Source organism: Dermacentor andersoni, chromosome 7 (assembly GCF_023375885.2).
Source record: "Dermacentor andersoni chromosome 7, qqDerAnde1_hic_scaffold, whole genome shotgun sequence".
NCBI classification, from domain to species: Eukaryota; Metazoa; Arthropoda; class Arachnida; order Ixodida; family Ixodidae; genus Dermacentor; species Dermacentor andersoni.
The window spans coordinates 105,140,869-105,162,705 of NC_092820.1; the positions used below are offsets into that span (position 1 = coordinate 105,140,869).

At 46.8% G+C, this 21,837-nt stretch overlaps 1 protein-coding gene across 3 annotated transcripts in view; it reads left to right on the forward strand.

Annotated features, from left to right (window-relative positions):
- The window catches only part of LOC129385672 (uncharacterized), a 135,740-nt gene that overhangs the window by 35,337 nt on the left and 78,566 nt on the right, over nucleotides 1–21,837 (forward strand). For all 3 annotated transcript variants that reach the window (XM_055072561.2, XM_055072562.2, XM_055072563.2), the window contains exons 3-4: nucleotides 10,104–10,274; nucleotides 11,314–11,339. In XM_055072561.2, coding sequence (XP_054928536.1) covers nucleotides 10,104–10,274; nucleotides 11,314–11,339 — 197 coding nt within the window. The remainder of the gene's footprint in view (nucleotides 1–10,103; nucleotides 10,275–11,313; nucleotides 11,340–21,837) is intronic.

Consider the following 21,837-nt stretch of genomic DNA (forward strand, 5'->3'; position numbering starts at 1 on the left):
ATCGCAGCTACAAAAGGCCACAAAAGCTCTGCTGCGATATTTGAAAGCTACTGGATTGAGTCAGCGTCTGTGGTCCGGACTGAGTGACCGAACGATATCCCCAGTAGAATTTCTGTTCTACTTTGAATCTTTCCGTCCCCTTTTCTCTTTCCCCAGCGTAGGGTAGCCAACCGGGCTCAGTCCTGGTTAACCTCCCTACCTTTCCTTTATTATTTGCTCTCTCTAATCGTGGCTATGCTACCTTTTTCACGACGTCATCGTTAGACAGTCCCTGTCATGACTCATTTTTCAGACAATGTCATCATGGTTATATCATCATCGTCACTGTAGCTTTCTCATCCGACTCTCGTCATGCGACGTTCGTCGCGCAGTTGTCGTCATGCATGTTTCTTGATAAAGCTATCATCGCTCTATTGTCATCACACACTATCGTCAACCCGTTCTCGTCATGTCGTTGTCATGGCATCGCCATCATATAGTCGTCGTTACGCATTCGTTGTCGTACCATCCTAGGGATTCCGTGGCGGTGTTCCATGACCGTCATTGTAACTTCGACATCTGGCTTTCATCATGCCGTCTTCCTCAAACCATCTTCGTCATATAGGTTTCGTGATACAGTCCTCTTCACGCCATTCTCATCAAAAACTCGTCGTTACCCCATTGTCTTCACGCCGTTGCCATGACACCGTCATCACTGCATCAACGTCATACAGTCGTCGTCACGCATTCGTTGTCATACCGTCGTAGGGATGCCATCGCGGTCATTTCATTGTCATCGCTATAACTTATACATCCGACTCTTGTCGTGCTGTTGTCGTCTACACCTTTGTCGTCACGTCACCATTTTCAGGCTCTCGTTTCACGGGCATTAATTCAGGAGCATCATCCCATCGTCGTCCCATGTCGCCGTCACCATATCACTTTAGTCGATCAATCGACGTGATTCCTTCTTCAATCTACCTTACTCACGGTGTCGTCATTCAACCGTGATAATACCCTTGTCGTCAGTGCGTCATCGCCACATAGGGGCTATGATGCACCCTTGGTTTTACTATCGCCGTCATACCGTCTTGTACCTGACATCGTCGTCATACCCACTTCTTCATCTGGTTGTCGTCATACCGTCTTCGTCATCTCATCGTCCTCATGTCGTCTTCATCACTTTGTCATCGTTATTCAATCGTGATAATTCAAGAATTGGCATCGTTTTGCCTACCTGCTGTCGTCATTATGCGCCTTTTTTAATATATGGTACTAACAAGATGTTGCCTTTACTCGCTCGGCGCCGGCTGCTCCTGTTCACATATAGCGTTAAAAAATAATTAACCTAAACGCATTAAAACTAAAAATCAACTCCAAATGATAATAACGCAAAGTCCAGTCACATAAGTACACTAATGCCTCACTAAAACTGAAAGTAAACTCCGAAACAGACCAACACAAAGTCCAGTCACATAAGTGAACTAAAGTAAACACAAAGTCTGGTCACATCACTACTCTAAAATCAGGGCACATAAGAAAGCACGGATTAAATTCAAATGAAGGTAATTTATTCCAGGCACTGAATTGGGCCAAAGCCGGGTTAGGTCATCGACATAAGGTCTTCTAGAGGCTGAAGGGCCTGCGGCCTAATGTCACCAGATCACATGCTAAGCGTTGCCTGCGTGTAGCATGTCGCCAACATTCTACCAGACGAAGCTATACATCCTCTTCCGCGTGGCCATAATTGCATTCCCGACTCTCAGCTCTTAAAATTTTATGTCGAAAGGGCTTTTTGTAAGCGGTGCCGTGCCACAGACGGTGAATGAGCGTTTCAATGTCTCTGGTTGCATAAAATGTGGACACCATCTTAAATTGAAGCGATAGGTCAATGTTAAATAAACCTGAAGCTTTCGAATTCTGATCAAACCATGTCGCTTTGGCACCAATGGCTGAGATCTGTCTTAGTATGTGGCGCAATTAGCCTTGCGTTAGAAGGTGACCGCGTGTGGCGTTATAACGTGTCCTTGTCCAGCTGCCTTGTCTGCTTCAACATTTCTAGGGATATTGCAGTAGCCAGGTACCTACTGGAAGAACATTTTGGCATTTTGTGTCTCCTAAACTAACGCTGATGATGTCACTATGAAGTGTCACTATGAAACTAATGATGTCACTATGTAGTGAAAACAAAGCTTGCTTTGAATTACAAAGGGTGACCCATTGTTCTCCTATTTGCACTGAATTTATGTATCGTAACAAATGCAATATTGCAAAAAGCTTTGCTGCTGTTGATGATGTCGTGTGAGATAGTTTAAACGTCTGTGTTTCGTTCCATTCTGGAGCGACAAAGGTAGCTGTAGAAGAAATTATTTGGCAAAAGCCATCTCTATAGCTTGAATATAGCCAGGGTATCGAAACTATATTTATTTATTTATTTATTTCAAATACATTCAGGGCGCGCAGGCGCTACAGGAAGGAGCGGTACATATACACAGAAAAAGAATGCAGATCAATGAATAAAATATTTGTTATATGGCATGGAAAACAGCAGTCTTGAACCTCGATGAGTCTATAATAGTAGCGACCGATGCGGGAAGGTGGTTCCAGTCATTGCAGGTGCGAGGAAAAAAGACTAATAGTACGCGTTCGTGCGACAAGATGGCACGAAAACTTTATGAAGGTGATCACTGCGGGATGAAAAGTAGGAAGGAGGAGTAAGACGTTTTTCTTTTAATACCGGGTTGTGGTAAATCTTGTGGAAAAGGCAGAGGCGACTGTATGCACGACGTACTGAGAGTTCCGGTATGTTAAGGGTTTGCTTCATTAGTGTTACGCTAGCATGATGAAAGTAAATAGATAGAATAAAGCGGGATGCGCGGTTCTGAATGGCATCGAGAGAGAGGGTCAGTGATACTTGAGGGGGATATCAGATGGCCGAGGCATATTCTAATTTTGATCGAACAAGTGTTTTGTCTGGTATCTGGTATAACTAGTATAACGCTAGTTGCTCTGCTGCTAGCGTAAACATATGTTGTTTGCGAATAATTCATTCAATCGAAAGCTCGATTCTTGGGGAGTCGCCATGGAGGGGAGGAGATATCTGAGAAGCAAAATTCATGGTGTGGTAGTCGTGGATATTGTGCATCCGGATCACCGTATTGATGTTTGCCCTGTGTCTCTAAATGAATGCAATTGCTGCCTTTTGTGCTCCACTAAAAGAAGAAAGTAGCGTCGACGAGTATCAACTGTCCTCATAACAGAAAATGGAGAATGACGTGCCCCTGCAATTAACAAAGAATTTGAGGTTGCTCTGGAATGCCAGAACATACTCTAGGAGTCCTAGGTATTATCGTTGACGTCTCTCTTCAGATGAACGGAAGATTCAATGCAGAACAGGTGAAGAACATCCCATCTTTTGCTTTAGAAGTGTATTGTGTACATTAGTAGGGATGACACAGACCCTCCACCTGTCGTGCCTGCTACGCGGCGAAGAACATGTATTATAGAGGAGGAGGAGAAACATTTACTAAAAAATAAAGAAAGGACAAGCAGGTATCTTTCTGCTTGTGCGGGAGGCGCCCTTAGTCCAGGGCTCCTACGGCTCTTGCTGTCTCCCGGGCCTGCCGAACCAGTTGCTGCTGGTTACGAGGGTCCGAACTAGTCAGCACGGCCTCCCACTGCTCGGGTGTGGGGTTGGGTATTTGCGGGGCCGCCTTCACGTTGGGGCACGCCCATGTGGTGTGATATAGGGACGCGTAATCATTACAAAGGGGACATTTGTATGAATATTGTGTAGGGTGGATTGCGTGTAGTCTGCTTAAATGTGGGTATGTATTGGTTTGTAGTTGTCTCCATGTTACGGCGTCTTCACCTGAGAGGGTCTTGTGTGGAGGTGGAGGTGGTTGTTTTACTATTTGAAAATGTTGTCGCTCAAGGCGCACCTGAACATCCTTTAGATATCTTCCGATGAAAGGCAGCACAACCGTCTTACTCTACGACAGTTCCATTCCTCTTTTCTTTAAGAATTGGTCCGAAATGTTTTTTCCTGGAAAGTTGATTGAGCAATTCTGGTACTTGAACCGGAGGCCCGAATACAAACATCATCCGCACATATGGATTGGCGTAGCGCCGGTGGAAATCCCCGCGGTAAATCTGTCATTACGCATATAAAGAGAAACGGACCTAATACACTACCTTGGGAGACTTTCTTTATTGAAAATATGCCAGCAACTTTTTCCTTCGCGTGTTTAAATAAATACTGATCTGCCATTCAAGAAGTTTGGTATCCGCCGTAGCACCCTTCCAGAGACCCCATTTCAGGCAGCCCACCGAATATATGAGCCTTTGGTTTTGCCCCTTTTGCGTTCGATCCATATCATTCCATCTTCGTCACTGCATCGGTGTCATACAGTCGTCGTCAAGTATCCCTGCTGATGGGTTATTTTGGGAGGCGAGTGCCCTAAAAAAGTGAGACGATATCAGGGTATGGGTATATAGTCAAAGAAACGAAAGTCTAAGAGTCACCACTACATGTGTTCAATCAATATGATTTCAGAAATATGGTGTGTTGCTTGATTGCTCGATTGCTAATCGTATTACTGTCGATGTTGATCGTGAAACTAGTTGTTACGTCTTTCTCTGTTCGCGTTTTGGGGTAACCAGCCTCGTAATTATATTGTGGTTTTATCACGTAAAGTCCCAAGTTATCTTATTGTGCGTGCAAAACAAAAACAAAGAAAAACGTGTCCAAGCAGGTAGTGCTGTCGCACTTAGGATGGCTGTTTGAACGAGACGGCACTGCCATGAGGTTCTGTCTGTGACGGGAAATCATTGCCTCCATATGGACCTATGCACAGTATGGCGTGGTGCGATGTGATGTGGTGGGGTGTGCCATTATGAACGTTCGTTACCTTCATTTTAAGATTGTGGTTGGTATCATCTCCAACCAATCTGCTTTGCCGTTAGCCATTTCATACTTACATCTACTCTTCATTATATATGGCAGAGCCAGCATTTCTTTTTACTCTTGTGTTTATAGCATCGGGACGACGGACTTTGAGAGTGGGGCATCGATGCGCGCACTGATTTAAACTTTTTGCCGGGACAGCATTTTACCCGCTTACAACTTATGTGATCGCTTATCGCAAGACGCGTAGGCATTATTTGTAACTTACGGGAATGTTATCGCTGGTTCTATCTGTTGTATATGTTCTCGCCGAACATAATTTGATCAGGTTGTATTCGCGACACGAATAGCGTCGTCGTTTCTGGAAGGTGCACGAGCACCAGAGATTTCGTTAACGTAGCGGAAAACTTCCCGTGGCTATGAAGCGAAATTTACAGGCGCGTGGCTGCTGCAGATGTGTTGCCGCGCCAAGTAGTCCGGCAGTGTTTGACAGTGCTTTGGTTGCTCACAACAAGAGTTTCATATTAGTATAATTAGAGGGAAATCTGGCGCTGCGATCATTCAACCACCATGGGAATGATGGGAAGTACAGGCTACGGATTGGCATTCTGTTGAGTGACGAACTAGTCTACAAGTATTTTTTGGCAGTTTCGGCTTCGCTCCAAGCGAAATTGCTATAACCGGCAGAGGGACAGTGCGACGCAAAGCTCTGTGTCTTTGTTCTCTTGCTCGAAGTGGGGCTAGCGCTTTGGCCCAGCCGCTGGGACGGTATTTGTGTCGCGATGTGGTGTCGAAACCCTGACGAGAAAGCGATGCCGTCGTAAACGTTGAAAGAACATGTTTTGACCGTCTGGACCTTGGTTTGTTAAGTGTGTTAGGTTTGCGCTGTAGCGTTACGTGGTTTACGAAACTTCCAGAATACGAAAAAAAGAGATACTACTGATACAACATATAGGCAGTTGTACTTCTAGGGGCTTGACTATAAAATTTTATTGAGAGCTTCATTATGAATTACTCATTTCTGTGCTCATATAGATGCGTGGTTTAGGACTTTGAGAGCACAAACTTACTTGTGGTAGGACAGGCTGCTGCTTCCTGGCTGTAGACTAGTGTCGCAAAACGCTTATGTGCAAAGCCACGCCATAACGCTTCGGAAGCGGTACGTCGATATAATGTATGATGAAGCATACTCGTAGGAGGCCACAAGCGTCCTGGCTAGCACTGCAGCAGATGTGCTTAAAAGTACTTGAAGGCGTTCCGCAATCGTGACAGCCGACGCAGCCTTTCGAAAGAGTGAGAGAGTTCGCAAGTGATTGTCGTCTGCGAGAAACATCTCGCGTTTGCAGCGAGCAGGCGTCGTGGCAGACAACACTTGTAGCATTCCTCTCAAGGGCGCAACACTTTCTGACAATGCAACATTTTTATTGCCATAGATACTTGCTGAGTATTTTTATATAAGTATATGCACGCTTGTTATTGCTGTTGTAAAAATAAATAAAGGATTCTTCTCTGGCATTAAATCAGGAACACAATCGCACAAGAATACATACCCTGGTGCACGTGCCCTGTTGATAAACCATAGTAAACCGTGCTTCAATCTCAAATTAATGGAAAGTTTATGTAACGTGTTGTACATTATATAAGACATACCAGAAATAAAATTAGATTTTACGTGACAATATTTAGGTATAGCTTCGTTTACTGCACCGCAAGCAAATGCCACTAGTCTAAAGATCGAAGTCAATGCGAAGCCCGTACTTCCCATCATTCCCATTTGGTGCAGCGCTCCTGATAGCCCTCGTAGACACCAGTGCCACATTTCCCTCTAAGGTATTTATTTAGAAACTCTATTCTCCGAACAGACGCTGAATCGACGTGGTTTCCACATGCGACTGTTTTGCATTTCCCAGACGCGGAATGGTAAAGAAGCAAAATAACTAAACCTATACTCTCAGTGGTGTGTGCTGTCTTATCAAACTGTTGCTAATAGGGTGCTTATGTTTCGTGTTTCCGCAGCCTAAACCCCGGTGGATTAATACGCGGGACTCTTTTCAGAAGCGCTCTCACTTGTGCGCGATTTGCCTCCGTAGCTTTCCCTTCATGGCCACTGAAAGTTGTCCGCGCTTACAGAACCTTAGAGTAGCCTTGCATAAAAGCCGACACGCTTGAGTCGCAGGTCATATGTTCGGCAGTTATCGACTGTTCTCGCCGCTGTCGTTGGGCTTTGAAAGTCTCTTGGTTTTAGGGGCGGAAGTTTGCCCAATAAAGAGTTAGTTTTGTCATACGCATTCTTCCTGTAGTTTGCTATTCACCGTCACTACAATGTGACAGCACTGACGCTGCACTGAGTGTAGTAGATTCTCCAGGCAATTGATCTCTGCAGTCTCAATCATCCCTTGTCATCTGGTTTGGATGCCCGGTTGAGTCATCACCAGAGATTTGACGTCTAGACACTACAAATACCCTTTTAGGTTTCATAACAACCATTAAACCTGGAATTTATGGCTTTTATGGGCGCCAAGGACTGCGATTTCGCCATGTATATGCTCAATTAATGAACTGCCGCTCTGCATGTGGGGATAAATCATGATTTTATAACGAACACAGCCGACTGAGCCCTACTCTTATGCATTCATGCTTTTACCGATAGAATGGAGCGACGGAGAATGCGCAAGTTACATGATTTATATGAAATATAGCGTGACTAGACACAAGTATGAAAAAGTAGCGAATTCAGTGAAAAAGAAGCACCATTTAGGAAATTTATTGGTTCATGTTATGTATTTTTACTGAGTATAAGTTTGCATGCCGAGAAGGAACACGCTCAACATGCACCGAAGTTATTGGCACATGCTCGGAATTTCCAACTTGCAATGGTCTTGTTTCTGCTGGAATTGCAGAATGTTCTCCATTCAGAGCCTTCGGCAGTTATTTCCGTAACGAAAGTCTGAGGTTTTCGTCCGAGATGGGTTGATGTTGCGAACCACCTTTCAGCAGCTGGTACAATTCGGATTGGGGCGAACCTTCACTGAACGTGGAAAATGAGCCCCACATTGCAGGTCAGAGTTGTGCCCAAACACTCCACTTTCTCGATAATCTCTGCAAAAAAAGTGAAGTTAGCGCACAACTACACTAAGTCACCTTCATCTATTTGGTCCCGTACAGCAGTTGTAGCCCTTCTCACAGCGACACTCTCGTCTGATACAAAGCTGTTAACAACAGTATTTACACCGGCAGTGTTCGTTAATTATTCCACTGCCTTAAGCCAAGTCCCCCAGCGGGCGATAGCATTATAAACAAGATAAGGATAGGGCAAAACACGGAAAGAGGTATTGCCCTATCCTGAAAATTCAATACAGGCACCAACATCGAAACAAGCATATATAGGCACAATAAAGGGGGCACTAAAATGTTCCTAGGTCCATAGTTCGGGCATACCTGATAAAAGTACGAACGATAATCCAGAACAAGCAAAAGTAGAATTTTGGTAAGAGTTCAAGTCTCATCCTTTAGAATTTTTTTTATCTTTCATCGTTTATTTTCCATTCCTTCACATATTTTTTGTGCTCGATTTTTTGCTCTGTCCCAGGCATTATGGTCTCTTCAGTTAGCTGTTATTAACAAAGATAGCGGCTATGGGTTAGCGCAAATAACCGTTCTGCAGAATGAGGTAGTCTAGTAGCGGACTGCACATGTGATTATCTGGTAGCCTCTCAGAGGGCCTAAGCCATTGCGGTTGGCGTCATATATTATAGCGATTCATATAAAAGCATTATAACGAACTAATTGATTGTGCGCAGATAAACACATAAAAGCAACATCAGGTAAAAGCTACACCCCTTTGATAGTTAAATTATCGTGTCCCCACTACGCTCCAAACAACCAATAGTGGGGCAAGCCTTTCAGAATAATACCAGCTAGATTGTGAGCTCAAGGGACAAGGTACGAACTGCGGCGAAGACGATCTCGGACCATTATCGGCGGTAATGACTACGGAACGAGAAAGATGGCAAGCAGCACTTTTCTGCTGCATGAACTGGCTTTGCGGTACTAAATAGTCGCATATTATGGCAGAGCTGTTTTCTTTCGCCTACTGAAATGTCAGTGTAGAAAATGCTTGCATTGTACCGGCGCCGTATATAGCCACTGCCGTTGGTGAATGAAACTATGACTTCTCGATTGGCGACGGAACGTTCAGCTGTTAATTCGCTGGGCGAATGTAGCTATTGCGTACAGTCAGCACGTTTGAAGCCTTAAGCGCTGTTGCAGTGCAAATCTACAAGTCTAGCGAAGCAAATACACTACTGGCCTCACGGTCATAGCAAGCCAACTGACGATTTGGTACCGTTCTAAATCCCATAATAAAGATATGCAATGATCATGCCGATTTAATAAAGAATCCTTTATTATTTTTCTGGTTTTGAGTTACTGTAACCATGTTCGTTTAGTAACCATAGTTCAGCGAACTTACAGAATCTAAGCAAGACTCTCACCGACCGGTGAGTCAGAGTACCATTGAGCAGCGGCTGATTTTTTTATGGAGAGTTTGAGTTCAAGCTACCCGGGCTAAATCTGATTTCAGTGAGTCTGACCCCTAGTGAGCCTTGGGTTAATAGCCATTTTGTGAGTGAGTTTTACTGATATTCGTTTATTTTTGGAACTTATCGGGGTAAATCTAGCAAAGGGATTGTTGTTCTGTGCCGTCTTCCCTGTGTACTGGCACAGCTTTGCGTATACGTGCTGCATAAGACGTGCATGCTTGCAACTTGTCCCAAATATACCATTGGACGTTCATCCTTTCCAGGTATATAGCATGTTCAAACTTCGCATATCATGGTGCCAGCTTTCAACATATAAAGAAACAGAGCAAGCAACTAGAGCATGTATAGGGAAAATAATTGTTATGCTTAATTGAAGTGTAGAAAAAATAACGTTAAGGAAAACGAAACGTTGTGATCAACAAAAGATCGAGTACCTCGGATCTCGTTATTCTTGCGAGCTCATAAACGTGCAGTGACTACGTGTGACTTGACGATTGTCTACGCTTTTCCAACTTTGTGGGTTTTAGTTCTTCACATTTCGTAGTCGCTGCTGCCTTATCAAAATATTTATGTTTTTAGGGGCTTGGACCCTTCAGTTTTTATTTTCCCAGGCTATCATCATTTATGAAAGAAGACACGCCGACCTATTGAGATTTAATCTTTTCTTATCACTTCAGCATGCAGTCAGAACAAACACGTAGTTGACTGCCCAAGCAGTGGGCTCGTCCCTGGAGGCTTCTGTCCTGGAATGAATCCACCGGCATGCGAGAGACCAGAGAAAGTGTGCGTATGCATGAGCGGATATTTCCAGAGGTGGGATGGCGCCTGCGTCCCGTACAGGGACTGCGGTAAGTACGTAAACACTGGCTACTACACATTGTTTCCACTTTAGCACTGAAGTATTAGCTACAGCTGGCGTGAGCCAATTATCACGATCGTGTCATTCCGCTTTAGTAACATCGTAGACACACAAGACAAGACGGACGGACTGACTGACTAAATGACTAACTGAGTGTGACTGACTGACTCTTCGGCCCAGAGGCTGGCTGACTGGCTGGCTGGCTGGCTGGCTGGCTGGCTGGCTGGCTGGCTGGCTGGCTGGCTGGCTGGCTGGCTGGCTGGCTGGCTGGCTGGCTGAGTGAATGACTCACTTTCACTTACTGGCTGACCCTGTTCCGATTTTATACTGCTGCCAACAGTAAAAATTCTCTACACTTTCAGGATTTTGCAGTGTACTGCTCGAGTAGGCGTGACTTATCAGGGAACAATATGCATCATTATGTAAGCAGACGCAATGACGCGGCGTTTTTAAAAGAGAATAAGATCGTAGTTGCATTAGTGTCGCAAAAGTCTACTCGCACTTATGTTATTAAGTGGGAGTCTACTTAAGTCTAATCCCACTTAAAAGAACTTAAGACAGTGTAGTCCGGATGTCGCGAAACGTTTATATAGGCGCCGTTTATATCGCCTTTAGTTCCATTCATGCAGCAGCGTCAATTTATCTGTACAGAAAAAAGAACAGCAGCATGGAACAGTGGAATAAATTGTAATCATAAACGTTGCCGACGGCTGTCAAAACTTTCCGCATAGTTGGGCACACTGGGCCATAACATTTTGGCTATCGCCAGCGTTCGTTATTCGTGATACGGCGCGATGAAATGTAAGTTACTTAATTCTTTTTGTTTTCCTTCTTTCTGGCACCTCCACTCATAGATACCATTACGCCTCAACCACCCACACCTCTTCCATCATTCTTCTGACGTCTCGCTAGTCCAATCGCTACTAGTTGACACTTCTGTATATGCATGTTCTAGTGGCAGAATGACAGATTGCTTATATTCGCTCTGTCTTTTTTTCATAAACCTTGGATATATATTGCAACTAAAGTCTTCAGGGCCTTCAATCCAGAAAAAGTAAGTAAAATATGCTTCATTTAAAGTTGTCCGTTGATAGACAACTCATGTTCGTGTATCTTTCTTGTGTAGTTCGTGATGTTTGGCGCTGTCCATAGTTTCAGTATGGACTACCAACATGCCCAAGTACCGACCTTTTGAAGCATATTTATGAGATAACAACTCCATTACACTTATTCTCAGTACAGCTTGTCGTTAAGGATCTTGCTCATGTCCATCTTTTTCTCCCATGAGCATAGTAGCAATCAAGAGGACTGTTGCCGACAGGCGACCTCTCTGCTATGCCTTAATGAAGTCCTCCCGACGCTCTGTATTGAAAACAGACGTCAAATAACGGTTGTTGTCGATCAGCAAACACTTTGATGAATTTTAAGTACGCAAGTCGTACTATACGAGCAAGTCGGGCGAGTCGGTTTATGCTCATCATGAAGTTTAGAAGCACGAAAAGACAACAGAGATGAGATAGAAGATAAGTTAACGCTGAGTCACTACTGAAGTTGCTTGTGAGTTGGAAGTGCCCTAATTTCTGTGTGGAATACGCGGCAGTCCTACGTGTCTTTGTCATTCCAGGCTCATTTAAGCCAACTCGCTGTTGCGTGATCTTGCTTGGATTCCCAAATCTAAGATATAGGTATACTTCTTGAAATGAAGAGATCCTTGAAATTCCTATGCATTTAGTGTAGACGTTGAAGATATGCATTATTCCATGCTTCAGCATAAGCGATTTCTTAGCGAGAGGACAATAATGAGCCAGCTTTAATTGGAAATATGGAATGTCCGCAGTGTAGTTTATGTAGTTTCTGGCCTTCTACAATAAATCCGTGCTTGTTGGTTGGGTTACCGGAATATTGATCTACAAGTGTGGAACTCGCATTCGTTCGCGCGTTGCGCGCATCCTAAGTAAAGGTGTTTTTTGAGCCACGTTAATCGACAACTAAGTAAGCGACTACATGGAATGTGTAATACGGAATGTGTACATTTAAAGATACACAGCGATTCGACTCGCATAGTTCGCTTTACGTTTGAATTACCGAGTGGTGGCCAGATACACCTTCTTGTCTATAATTTGAGGTGGCACTGAATCACGTTTGTGGGAGTTATAAGCGAAGTCTCTGTAAATCTTTAATTAGCTTTAATTCGGGCCTCTCAAAAGTTTTAAGAGGTGCGACTGTTATGTCTATCCTGGGCTCTGTGCTTGAAAATGTATTTTTTTTTTTTGCATAGGGCGCAAGAAAGCTGAATAAGCCAGATTAGGCAAATTAATGCGCAGACGAAAGCAATAACTTTGAGGGATAAGCTAAAGGAAGTAACATTTTTTTCTTATGTTCATCGCATGTTGCGTGGTATAAAAGATTTTGCTAATGGCTGTTGCCTGCGACACCATTGAATCATTCTTAAAACTGCTTAAACAAATTGTATAAATGAGCGCGGTACATCACTGCCCTCCTTTCCTTTATTCCTTTTTTTTTCGGCCTGTCCTTCCGGGTAATTGAACGCACGTGTTTTCTGATTCGTCCGCCACTGCTACATATTTTTAGACACACTACTACGTTATGTTTGTCTGAAAGAATGTATGTTCTGAAATCGTTTGCCACGCTTTGTATACCTATATTCTTCTAGTTTTGTTTTTCTGTCTCTTACTTAGCGCTAAGAGCAGTTTGCATTTTCTTCTTCTGGAATAGTTTTACATTGTTAGCGCTAAATGCCACATTTTCGAAAATGGCACGCTGTTCACACTTTCAAATTCAGTACTATTTCATTTTGCTCACGCGTCGCACCTTGTACTCAATGTATTGTTCGTCATGTATATAACCACTCCTGCTTAAGGCCTCTAATCAGAGGCTGGCAGTAATCTAGAAATAAATGAAATAAATAAATTGTTATGGTGTCACTATCACCCTGAATACTCCTCTTAAGCTTAGACAGGTTTGTGTATATATATATATATATATATATATATATATATATATATATATATATATATATATCGCCATGACGCCATCTGTGCTGAACCACGTTGACGACGAAGACGATGACCTCGTGTGTGCAAGCGAGGCGCTACAGAAGAAGCGTTGGCTGAGCGCTTGCCCTAATTCTCTCAAACAAATACCGGTCTCTGCTCTTGTCTCCAGTGAGCCGTGACACTGGTGGACGGGCTGGGTATCACATCATCACCTAATGATAGGGGCGACTTCTGCGAGTATCCCTGCATACAGTCCTTCAAGACATCACCCACGCGTCGAGACACCTGTGCACCGCGCAAGCCGCCACTTGCAAGGTCTGTGCCCGGAATTCAGCCTCTTCCAAGGAACTTTGTCACCCACCTCACCGACTCAGGAAATGGCGCTTGCAAGTCCAACACCGGTGACTGTTCAAAACAATCTAGTCCCCACTAGCTTCCACAGTGACACGTATGAAGACGCCGAAGACTGGCTGGACCTGTACAAACGCGTAGCTAAGTTCAATCAGTGGCGTCCGGACCAGAACCTTTCCAATGTGTACTTCGCTCTTGAAGGTAGCACAAGGACGTGGTTCCAGAATCGAGAGGCACATTTGACAACGTGGGACGAATTTTGCCGTCGGCTACTTGACACCTTCGGAAGCACTGATGGCCGAGATAATGCGCAACGCCTTCTCGAGTTGCGCATTCAGAAGCCCAACGAAAGTGTTTCGATGTTTGCCGAGGACATGTCTCGTTTGTGGACATGTCTCGTCCCGCGCGGATCCCAACATGCCTGATTCGAAGAAGCTGAGCCATCTCATGCGCGGCGTCAAAGAACAGCTATTCGCTGGTATCGTGCGTAACCCGCCTACAACATTGGAAGAGTTCATTAAGGACGCCACAGCAATCGAGCGGGCGCTGCAGCAGCGTTGCCGGCAATACGAATGCCTGACTAACGATGCGCCTGCAGGAGCCGCAGTACTGACAGTGACAGACGAGACCTTCCCGCGTGAACTAATAAGAGACATTGTGCACGAGGAGATTGCGAAGCAAACTGCGACACCGAAGAAGTTTACTGTTGCTTCGGTCGCTGAAGTCGTTCGCCAAGATATTCGGCAAGCATTAGCATCTCCTGAGCCACACCCTGAACCGTGTCCCGAGCCACGCACATACAGCTACGCCGACGCTGTTCGCCACCCACTTTTTACCCGGCCAGTACAGCAGTACCACCAGCGGCCACCTATTGCTGCCTGGATACAGAGGGAGCATTTCAGGTGACCCCAGGTTCGCAGGACCGTCGTATGGCGCACTGCTGATCGCCGACCATTGTGTTTTCAATGTGGCAAACCAGGCACATTTATCGTTTTTGCCCTCATCGTCAGGGTGGCGTCCAGGAATTGTCACCTGCCACTCGGTGACAGTCTCCAGAGAGACATCGACGCTTCGACGACAGTGTCGCTCGGGAACAAGGCAGCTCAGCTAATATCCGGTCGCACTCGCCCTCTCCGTTGCGTTATTCTTCGCCGAACCGTCGCAGTTTCGCCGACGTGGTGAGAGGCCGCTCTCGACGTCCACGGCGGGGAAACTGAAATCGGCACCCTCCGGGGGTTAGGTTGGATGTCGTCGAACCGCCGAAAGTCCCCCAACATTACAGAGAAACGAGCAGAGAAACCCGGAGAAAAGGAACGCCGACGAATTCGGGAGGGCGGACCTACTCTTAACGATTGATGAGCACGACGTGACAGCTTTAGTCGATACTGGCGCAGACTTTTCGATAATAGGCAGTTTTTGTTACACGTACCTAGAGGCTTTGCGTACGTAAAGCTTCTACGTGTCAGCAGTGCGCATGCGTAAAACGTAGCGGGCGGGCGCGCGTCTCATGGACGTACGTGAGATTCAATTCTTTGCGTGCGTTTCTTGCGCACGTAGACAGCTTCGCGTGGGAGTTCCGCGAGATCATGAACAAGCGATAGCGGGCCGCGCGCGCGCAGACGGCTTGCATTGAAACACGGCGACAGGATCGAATTGGCTACCGCCGTGTTCACATTTCCCGATAGATGTGGCTACGGGGTCCCTATTGGCGTGCGTCGCGTACGCGTAGCTAAAAGCGTTGCTTTGCGTAGCTAAAAAACGTAGGCTTTTCACGTTTGCGTACGTGAAGCCTCTACGTACGTGTAACTAAAACTGTCTAATAACTGAGCAGTTGGCAGACCGGCTTAAGAAAGTCAAAATGCAATGGACGTGCCCTTATATTCGAAATGCCGGGGGCCAGACAATGACACCTACAGGAAAATGTACTGCATGACTCCAGGTAGGGAATACAGCTTTTATCGCCACTTTTATGATTTTAAAAGAGTGCTGCATATCACTCATCCTTGGAATGAACTTCTTGCGGGAGTACGGTGCCGTGGTTAACATACGCGACGGCGAGATAACCTTGTCTACTAGTAAAGAGACGAACCACGACGAAGAGCGCCAACGTACATCATTACGTGTCGCCGACGACGAAATCGGCATAAGACCACTATCATGCAGTCTTGTCTCTGTCAGTTGCGGAGAACAGGTTAACAAGGACGCTGTATCCGAACAACTAACCGCATTTCTGCTCCATCAAGGTGTTGCCATCGCTCGCGGTATCGTCAGCCTAATCGGTGGTCGTACAGAGGTACTTCTGAAAAATTTCACCAATGAACGCCGGCACATCAGTAAAGGCACCGCTGTGGCATACTTTGATGAAATTGACCACGTTCAACACTGCTTTGCTGTAAAAGAGGAATCGACCATTGATACGATGCCACATACACCCATCGTCGACGTTGACCCAGGTTTAGCGCCGCAACAGAAACAAAGTCTCAGGGAACTGCTTGACAATTTTAAGGACTGCTTCTCTACAACGTCCCGAGTGCGTCAAGCACCACTGACGAAACACCGCATCATTATGGAGGAAACAGCAATACCCATCCGACAGCATCCGTATCGCGTGGCTAAGAAAGAGCGTGAAGCAATACAGCAGCAAGTCAAGAAAATGCTAGAAGATGATGTCATCCAGCCGTCAAAAAGCCCTTGGGCGTCGCCCGTGGTACTCGTTAAGAAGAAAGTTGGTAGCCTGTGGTTTTGTATCGATTATCGCAAGCTCAATCGGGTTACAAAAAAAGATGTGTATCCCTTACCACACATCGATGATTCCCTCGACAGGTCACGGCATGCACGGCACTTCTCATCGATGGACTTAAAAACTGGATACTGGCAAATAGAGGTAGATGAGCGGGATCGCGAAAAGACTGCTTTTGTAACGCCTGATGGGCTCTATGAATTCAAAGTTCTGCCTTTTGGTTTGTGTTCCGCCCCAGCCACGTTCCAAAGACTAACGTATACTGTTCTTTCAGAGCTTAAGTGGAAGACTTGCTTAGGGCCAAACAACGAAATCTTCCTTACCTCAGTAAGGAAGCCTTCATTGCGGTGAGGCCACCATATGTCACTCTGAAAGCTTCCTTACTGAGGGGCCCTCGGTGAAGGATTCCTTGGTGCTTCCTCAGCGTAAGGTAGCTCCGAAGCTACCTTCATGCGTCCTTACGCTGCTCCTGGCCCTGAACGAGCGCTTCACCTCAACGCATAGCCACGTGACGTTTCCTTGCGCATGCGCGCTGTCGTCCACCTGCGGAGAAGCGCGAGCACGGTACGTTTTGCCAGGCATGTTCGTTTCAGTCACGCGTCCAGCATGAAAGCGTTGCTAGGCGTTGCTGGGCGTTCCACGACGCCGGCGTGCCAGCGTTGCTGGACCACATCAAGTTTTGCACTGTAATATGGTACTTTTTGTACATTTAGTGAACAAAACTAGAAAAAAAACACCCACGCATCTCTGTATTAGCTCTTGAACTTAAAAATTGTGTGACGATACAACATTTTTAAATGAATAATGGTGTTCGCGTAAAGCTTCTAAGAGATCATCTCGAAACCAGGCATGCGACAACCGCTCCTTACGTGAGGACGGGCGAAGGGAGCTTTCAGAGTACGCTTGCTTCCTCCATCGGTCCTTCGCTGTAAGGAGGCCTCACGTAAGGATAGAAAGCGCTCGAAGGAAAGGAACGTTTCATTGTTTGGGCCTTAGTCTACCTAGACGATGTCATTGTTTATTCTGCCACATTTGATGAACACCTTAGACGGCTACGGTCGCTTCTTCAAGCCATACGGTCCACTGGGCTTACCTTAAAACCTGAAAAGTGCCACTTTGGCTATGAAGAACTAAAGTTTTGGGCCACGTAGTAAGTCACACAGGTGTCAGACCGGATCCTGAGAAAATCACAGCTGTCGCAAAGTCTTCAAGGCCTACAGACAAAAAGGCAGTCAGACGCTTCCTGGGCATATGCGCATATTACCGGCAATTTATTGCGGGTTTTGCCCGCATCGCCTCATCGCTCACCTGCTTAACTAGAGAAGATGTCACGTTTGTGCGGGGCGAGGAGCAGAAGGGGGCATTTAACCAGTTGCAGAACCGTCTAGAAACTCCGCCTGTTCTTGCCTACTTTGACGTGGATGCGCCGACAATGATCCACACCGATGCCAGCAACGTAGGTCTTGGCGCCGTCCTTGTTCAGTGGCAAGAAGGCGCTGAGCGAGTCATCGCTTACGCGAGTAGAACATTGTCACGTGCCGAGTCGAACTACTCCACCACAGAGAAGGAATGCTTGGCTGTAGTATGGGCAGTTACCAAGTTTCGCCCGTACATATATGGCCGCCCATTTCAAGTTATAAGTGACCACCATTCTCTCGGTTGGTTGACCAACACGAAGGATTTATCTGCACGTTGGGCACGCTGGAGCCTACAGCTTCAAGAGTACGACACAACAGTGGTCTATAAATCGGGAGGGCAGCACTTGGACGCTGACTGCCTTTCCAGGTCGCCGATCGAGTCATCAGGCGGAGATGATGACGAATCCGCAGGCTTTTTAGGAGTTGTTGATGCGGCCACCATCTCTCAACAACAGCAAGCGGACCAGGAGCTCGCGTCACTAATTGATTTCTTAGAAGGCCGCACCACAAACAAGCCCAGATTGTTCTCAAGGCACCTGTCATCATTCTACCTACGCAACAGTGTTCTTTTTAGGATGAACTTCTCTTCAACAGGTAAGAGATATCTACTAGTCGTCCCTAAAACTCTGCGCAATGAAATTTTGCAGGCCTGTAACGATGAAGCTGCCTCAGGTCACTTAGGCTGCACAAGAGCATTAGTACGGATCAAAGAAAAGCATTACTGGCCACGGCTCGCCGCACAGGTGAAGCACTACGTTCGAACGTGCCTTGACTGTCAGCGACGAAAAGTGCCACCTACGAAACCTGCCGGACTATTACATCCCGTTCCAGTGCCGGAAACACCGGTTGCACAAATTGGGATGGACATTTTGGGCCCATTCCCAATATCTGCTGTCGGAAATAAGTGGATCATAGTCGCGACAGATTACCTCACGTCATATGCTAAAACCAAGGCACTTCCTAGCAGCACAGCAGCCGAGGCCGCACAGTTCTTGATTGAAAACGTCGTGCTGAGGCAGGGTGCTCCAGCGGTCATCGTAACCGACAGGCGCACCACGTTCACGGCTGAACTTTTGCGAACTGTACTCACCCTCAGTGGCACGGCACACAGAAGGACGACAGCCTATCACCCGCAAAGCCATGGACTTACGGAGCGCCTCAACAAGACTCTCGCAGACATGCTGTACATGTATGTCGATATGTCGATGTGGAACACAAGAACTGGGACCAAATTTCACCCTACGTAACGTTTGCTTATAATACGGCTCAGCAAGAAACAAGAATGACGCCATTCAGTGTTCTCTACGGTCGAGAAGTGACCACAATGCTGGACGCTATGCTTCCTCATGATTCCAGCGATTCCGAGACTGACGCCGCAGAACTTCCAGAGCGCGCCGAAGAAGCAAGATAGCTCGCGCGCGTTCGCATAGCTAGCCAGCATGACCGCGATGCCCGACGTTACAATCAACACCATCGATGCGTTGTCTACTAGCCCGGCCAAAGAGTCTGGGTTTGGGCTCCAGTACGCCGCCGTGGCCTCGCGGAAAAACTTATGCGCCGATACTTTGGAGCGTACAAGGTTCTACGACGCCTTAGCGACGTCAACTATGAAGTCGTTCCTGACAGCCCTTCCTGCTCGAGGTGCCATCAGGACCTGCCTGAGACTGTGCACATGGTGCGCATGAAACCTTACTTTCTGAGTGACATGGACACACTCTGGTTTCCTGGACACCGCATGCTACCCGCCGAGCATCGGGACGATGCTCCTTCTGAAGGGGGTCAAATGCCACGACGCCAACTGGGCTCAACCACGTTGACGATGAAGACGACGACCTCGTGTGTGCAATCGAGGCGCTACAGAAGAAGAAGCCTTGACTGAGCGCTTGCCCTAGTACTCTAATTTAAATACCACTCTCCGTTCTTGTCTCCAGTGAGCCGTGACAATAAACATATATATATATATATATGTATATATATATATATATATATATATATATATATATGTGTGTGTGTGTGTGTGTGTGTGTGTGTGTGTGTGTAGTGTACGCACTTATGCGGACTTTATCTTCATTTGCACAACATCATCATCAATTATGGGCTCGGGTTCGTTTTTGGGACGGCGCCATTTTTCCTTCTTGGAATGAATCGTCATCTCGACCACGGTATTTCAAGTGGTGGAGGCCCTTAAAGATTCTTTCTACCTTAATCCTCATCGCGAGGTCTTCGCGATTCTTTCTACCTCAATCCATTCGCGACGCCGCTTACGCCGGGAGGCCGCCATGTCGCAAGACCAGGCCGCTGCGTCCACCAGCACTATTCAAATGCCAGCCACCCCAACTCCCAGCCCTGCCAACAACAGGTATCGCGATCCTGAAATCTTCTCTGGCTTGCCTGGTGAGGACGTTGAAGACTGGCTCGACAACGACGATCGTATCAGCCAGTGCAACAACTGGAACGAGACATCGAGGTTCAACAACGTCCCATTTTACGTCTCTGAAGTAGCCAAGACATCGTTCCTTAATCAGGAGAGAGACTTCCGCGATTTGTCTTCTTTCATGGAGCAGCTACGGCGGATTTTTGGCACACCCGTGGTTCGTTCGGAAGTTGTGAAAAAGAGGCTGTATGAGCGCGTCCAGCATTATGGCGAGTCGTATACCTCGCACATTGAGGATATCCTCGCGCTTTGCCGCCGTGTCGACAGGGCCATACTATAAACTGACCACGTGCGACACCTTCTTAGGGGTCGCACTACTGCCTTCAACGCACTCGCCGCTCAAAACCTTTCGACGGTGGCGGACGTCGTCTCCGTCTGTCAGTGCCTCGACACCCTGCAATCAATCCGCTTGCAACGGGACTTTTACGACAACCCCCTGGCAAACAGCATTGAGCTCCGGTCTATCACTCGAGCCATAATTATTGAGGAATTGCAAGCGCATGGCTCACCCCTTTGCAGCAGTGCTCACGTCCAACCTGCTGCTTCGTACCTGCGCGGCATTATTATGAAGGAATTGGCCTCCCTGCAGAACGGCCACCATGCCAACGCTTGTCCTGGGCCACAAACGGTGTCTTACGCCGCGGTTCCTGCAATGCCAGCCGCACCGTTTCCAATCACACCTCCTACGCCTGTTCGCGATCACCTGTCACCTTTAGAAGCGCGAGCTCCGAATCCGCCTTACCACTCTGCCTGGCGTTAATCGAGATCTATCTGCCGTTACTGCGGCTTTCGAGGGCATATCTCCCGGTTTTGCCGACGCCGCCAGCAAGACGAACGTCGTGGTTACGCTGCCTTTAAACGCGATGAGCCACCTCCTCGCGGCTACCGCGCTTATAACGATAATCCTCCCGCTCGCCGATCTCCATCTCCGGCCGACTTCTCCATCACCGCCCACAACCCACGTGCCCCGAGACACTGCTCCCCATCGCCGCTCAGGCGTTCTGTTTCGCCACTTCGGCCTGTTTTCCAACTCCATGACCAGCTACCGGAAAACTAACCAGTGCAGTTTTTGGAGGGAAAACTGCATCGACGCGAAATGCTCAAAGTCATCCTGAATGTCCTTCGAACAAGTTATTGGTATCTGTGGAGGGTGTGCGATTGTTAGCTCTGATTGACACGGGAGCTACTATATCTGTTATGTGTGCGGAGCTGTGCTCTCGTCTGCGGAATGTGAAGACGCCTTACATTGGACCATCCTTGATTGGGGCTAATCGAGCAATCATTCAACCATCAGCCCAGTGTACAGCACGCGTCTTCACTCTTGATATCTGTAATCACATTAATTTCGCGATATTATTCCCGTGCGCTCATGAACCAATTCTAGGTTGGGACTTCCTCTCGTCAGCGTCCGCTTTAATCTCTTGTCGTCAGCGTGTAGTCCATATGACCAAGACAGTTCATTGCAGCGGGAGTGTCGATGAGCCACGACTGCGTTTTCTCGCTTCTGCCGATTCTGTACTGCCTCCTGGCCCCGAGTAAATCATAAATACCTCTTCTACGGACATCACCAATGGCGACGCGTTCATCACTCC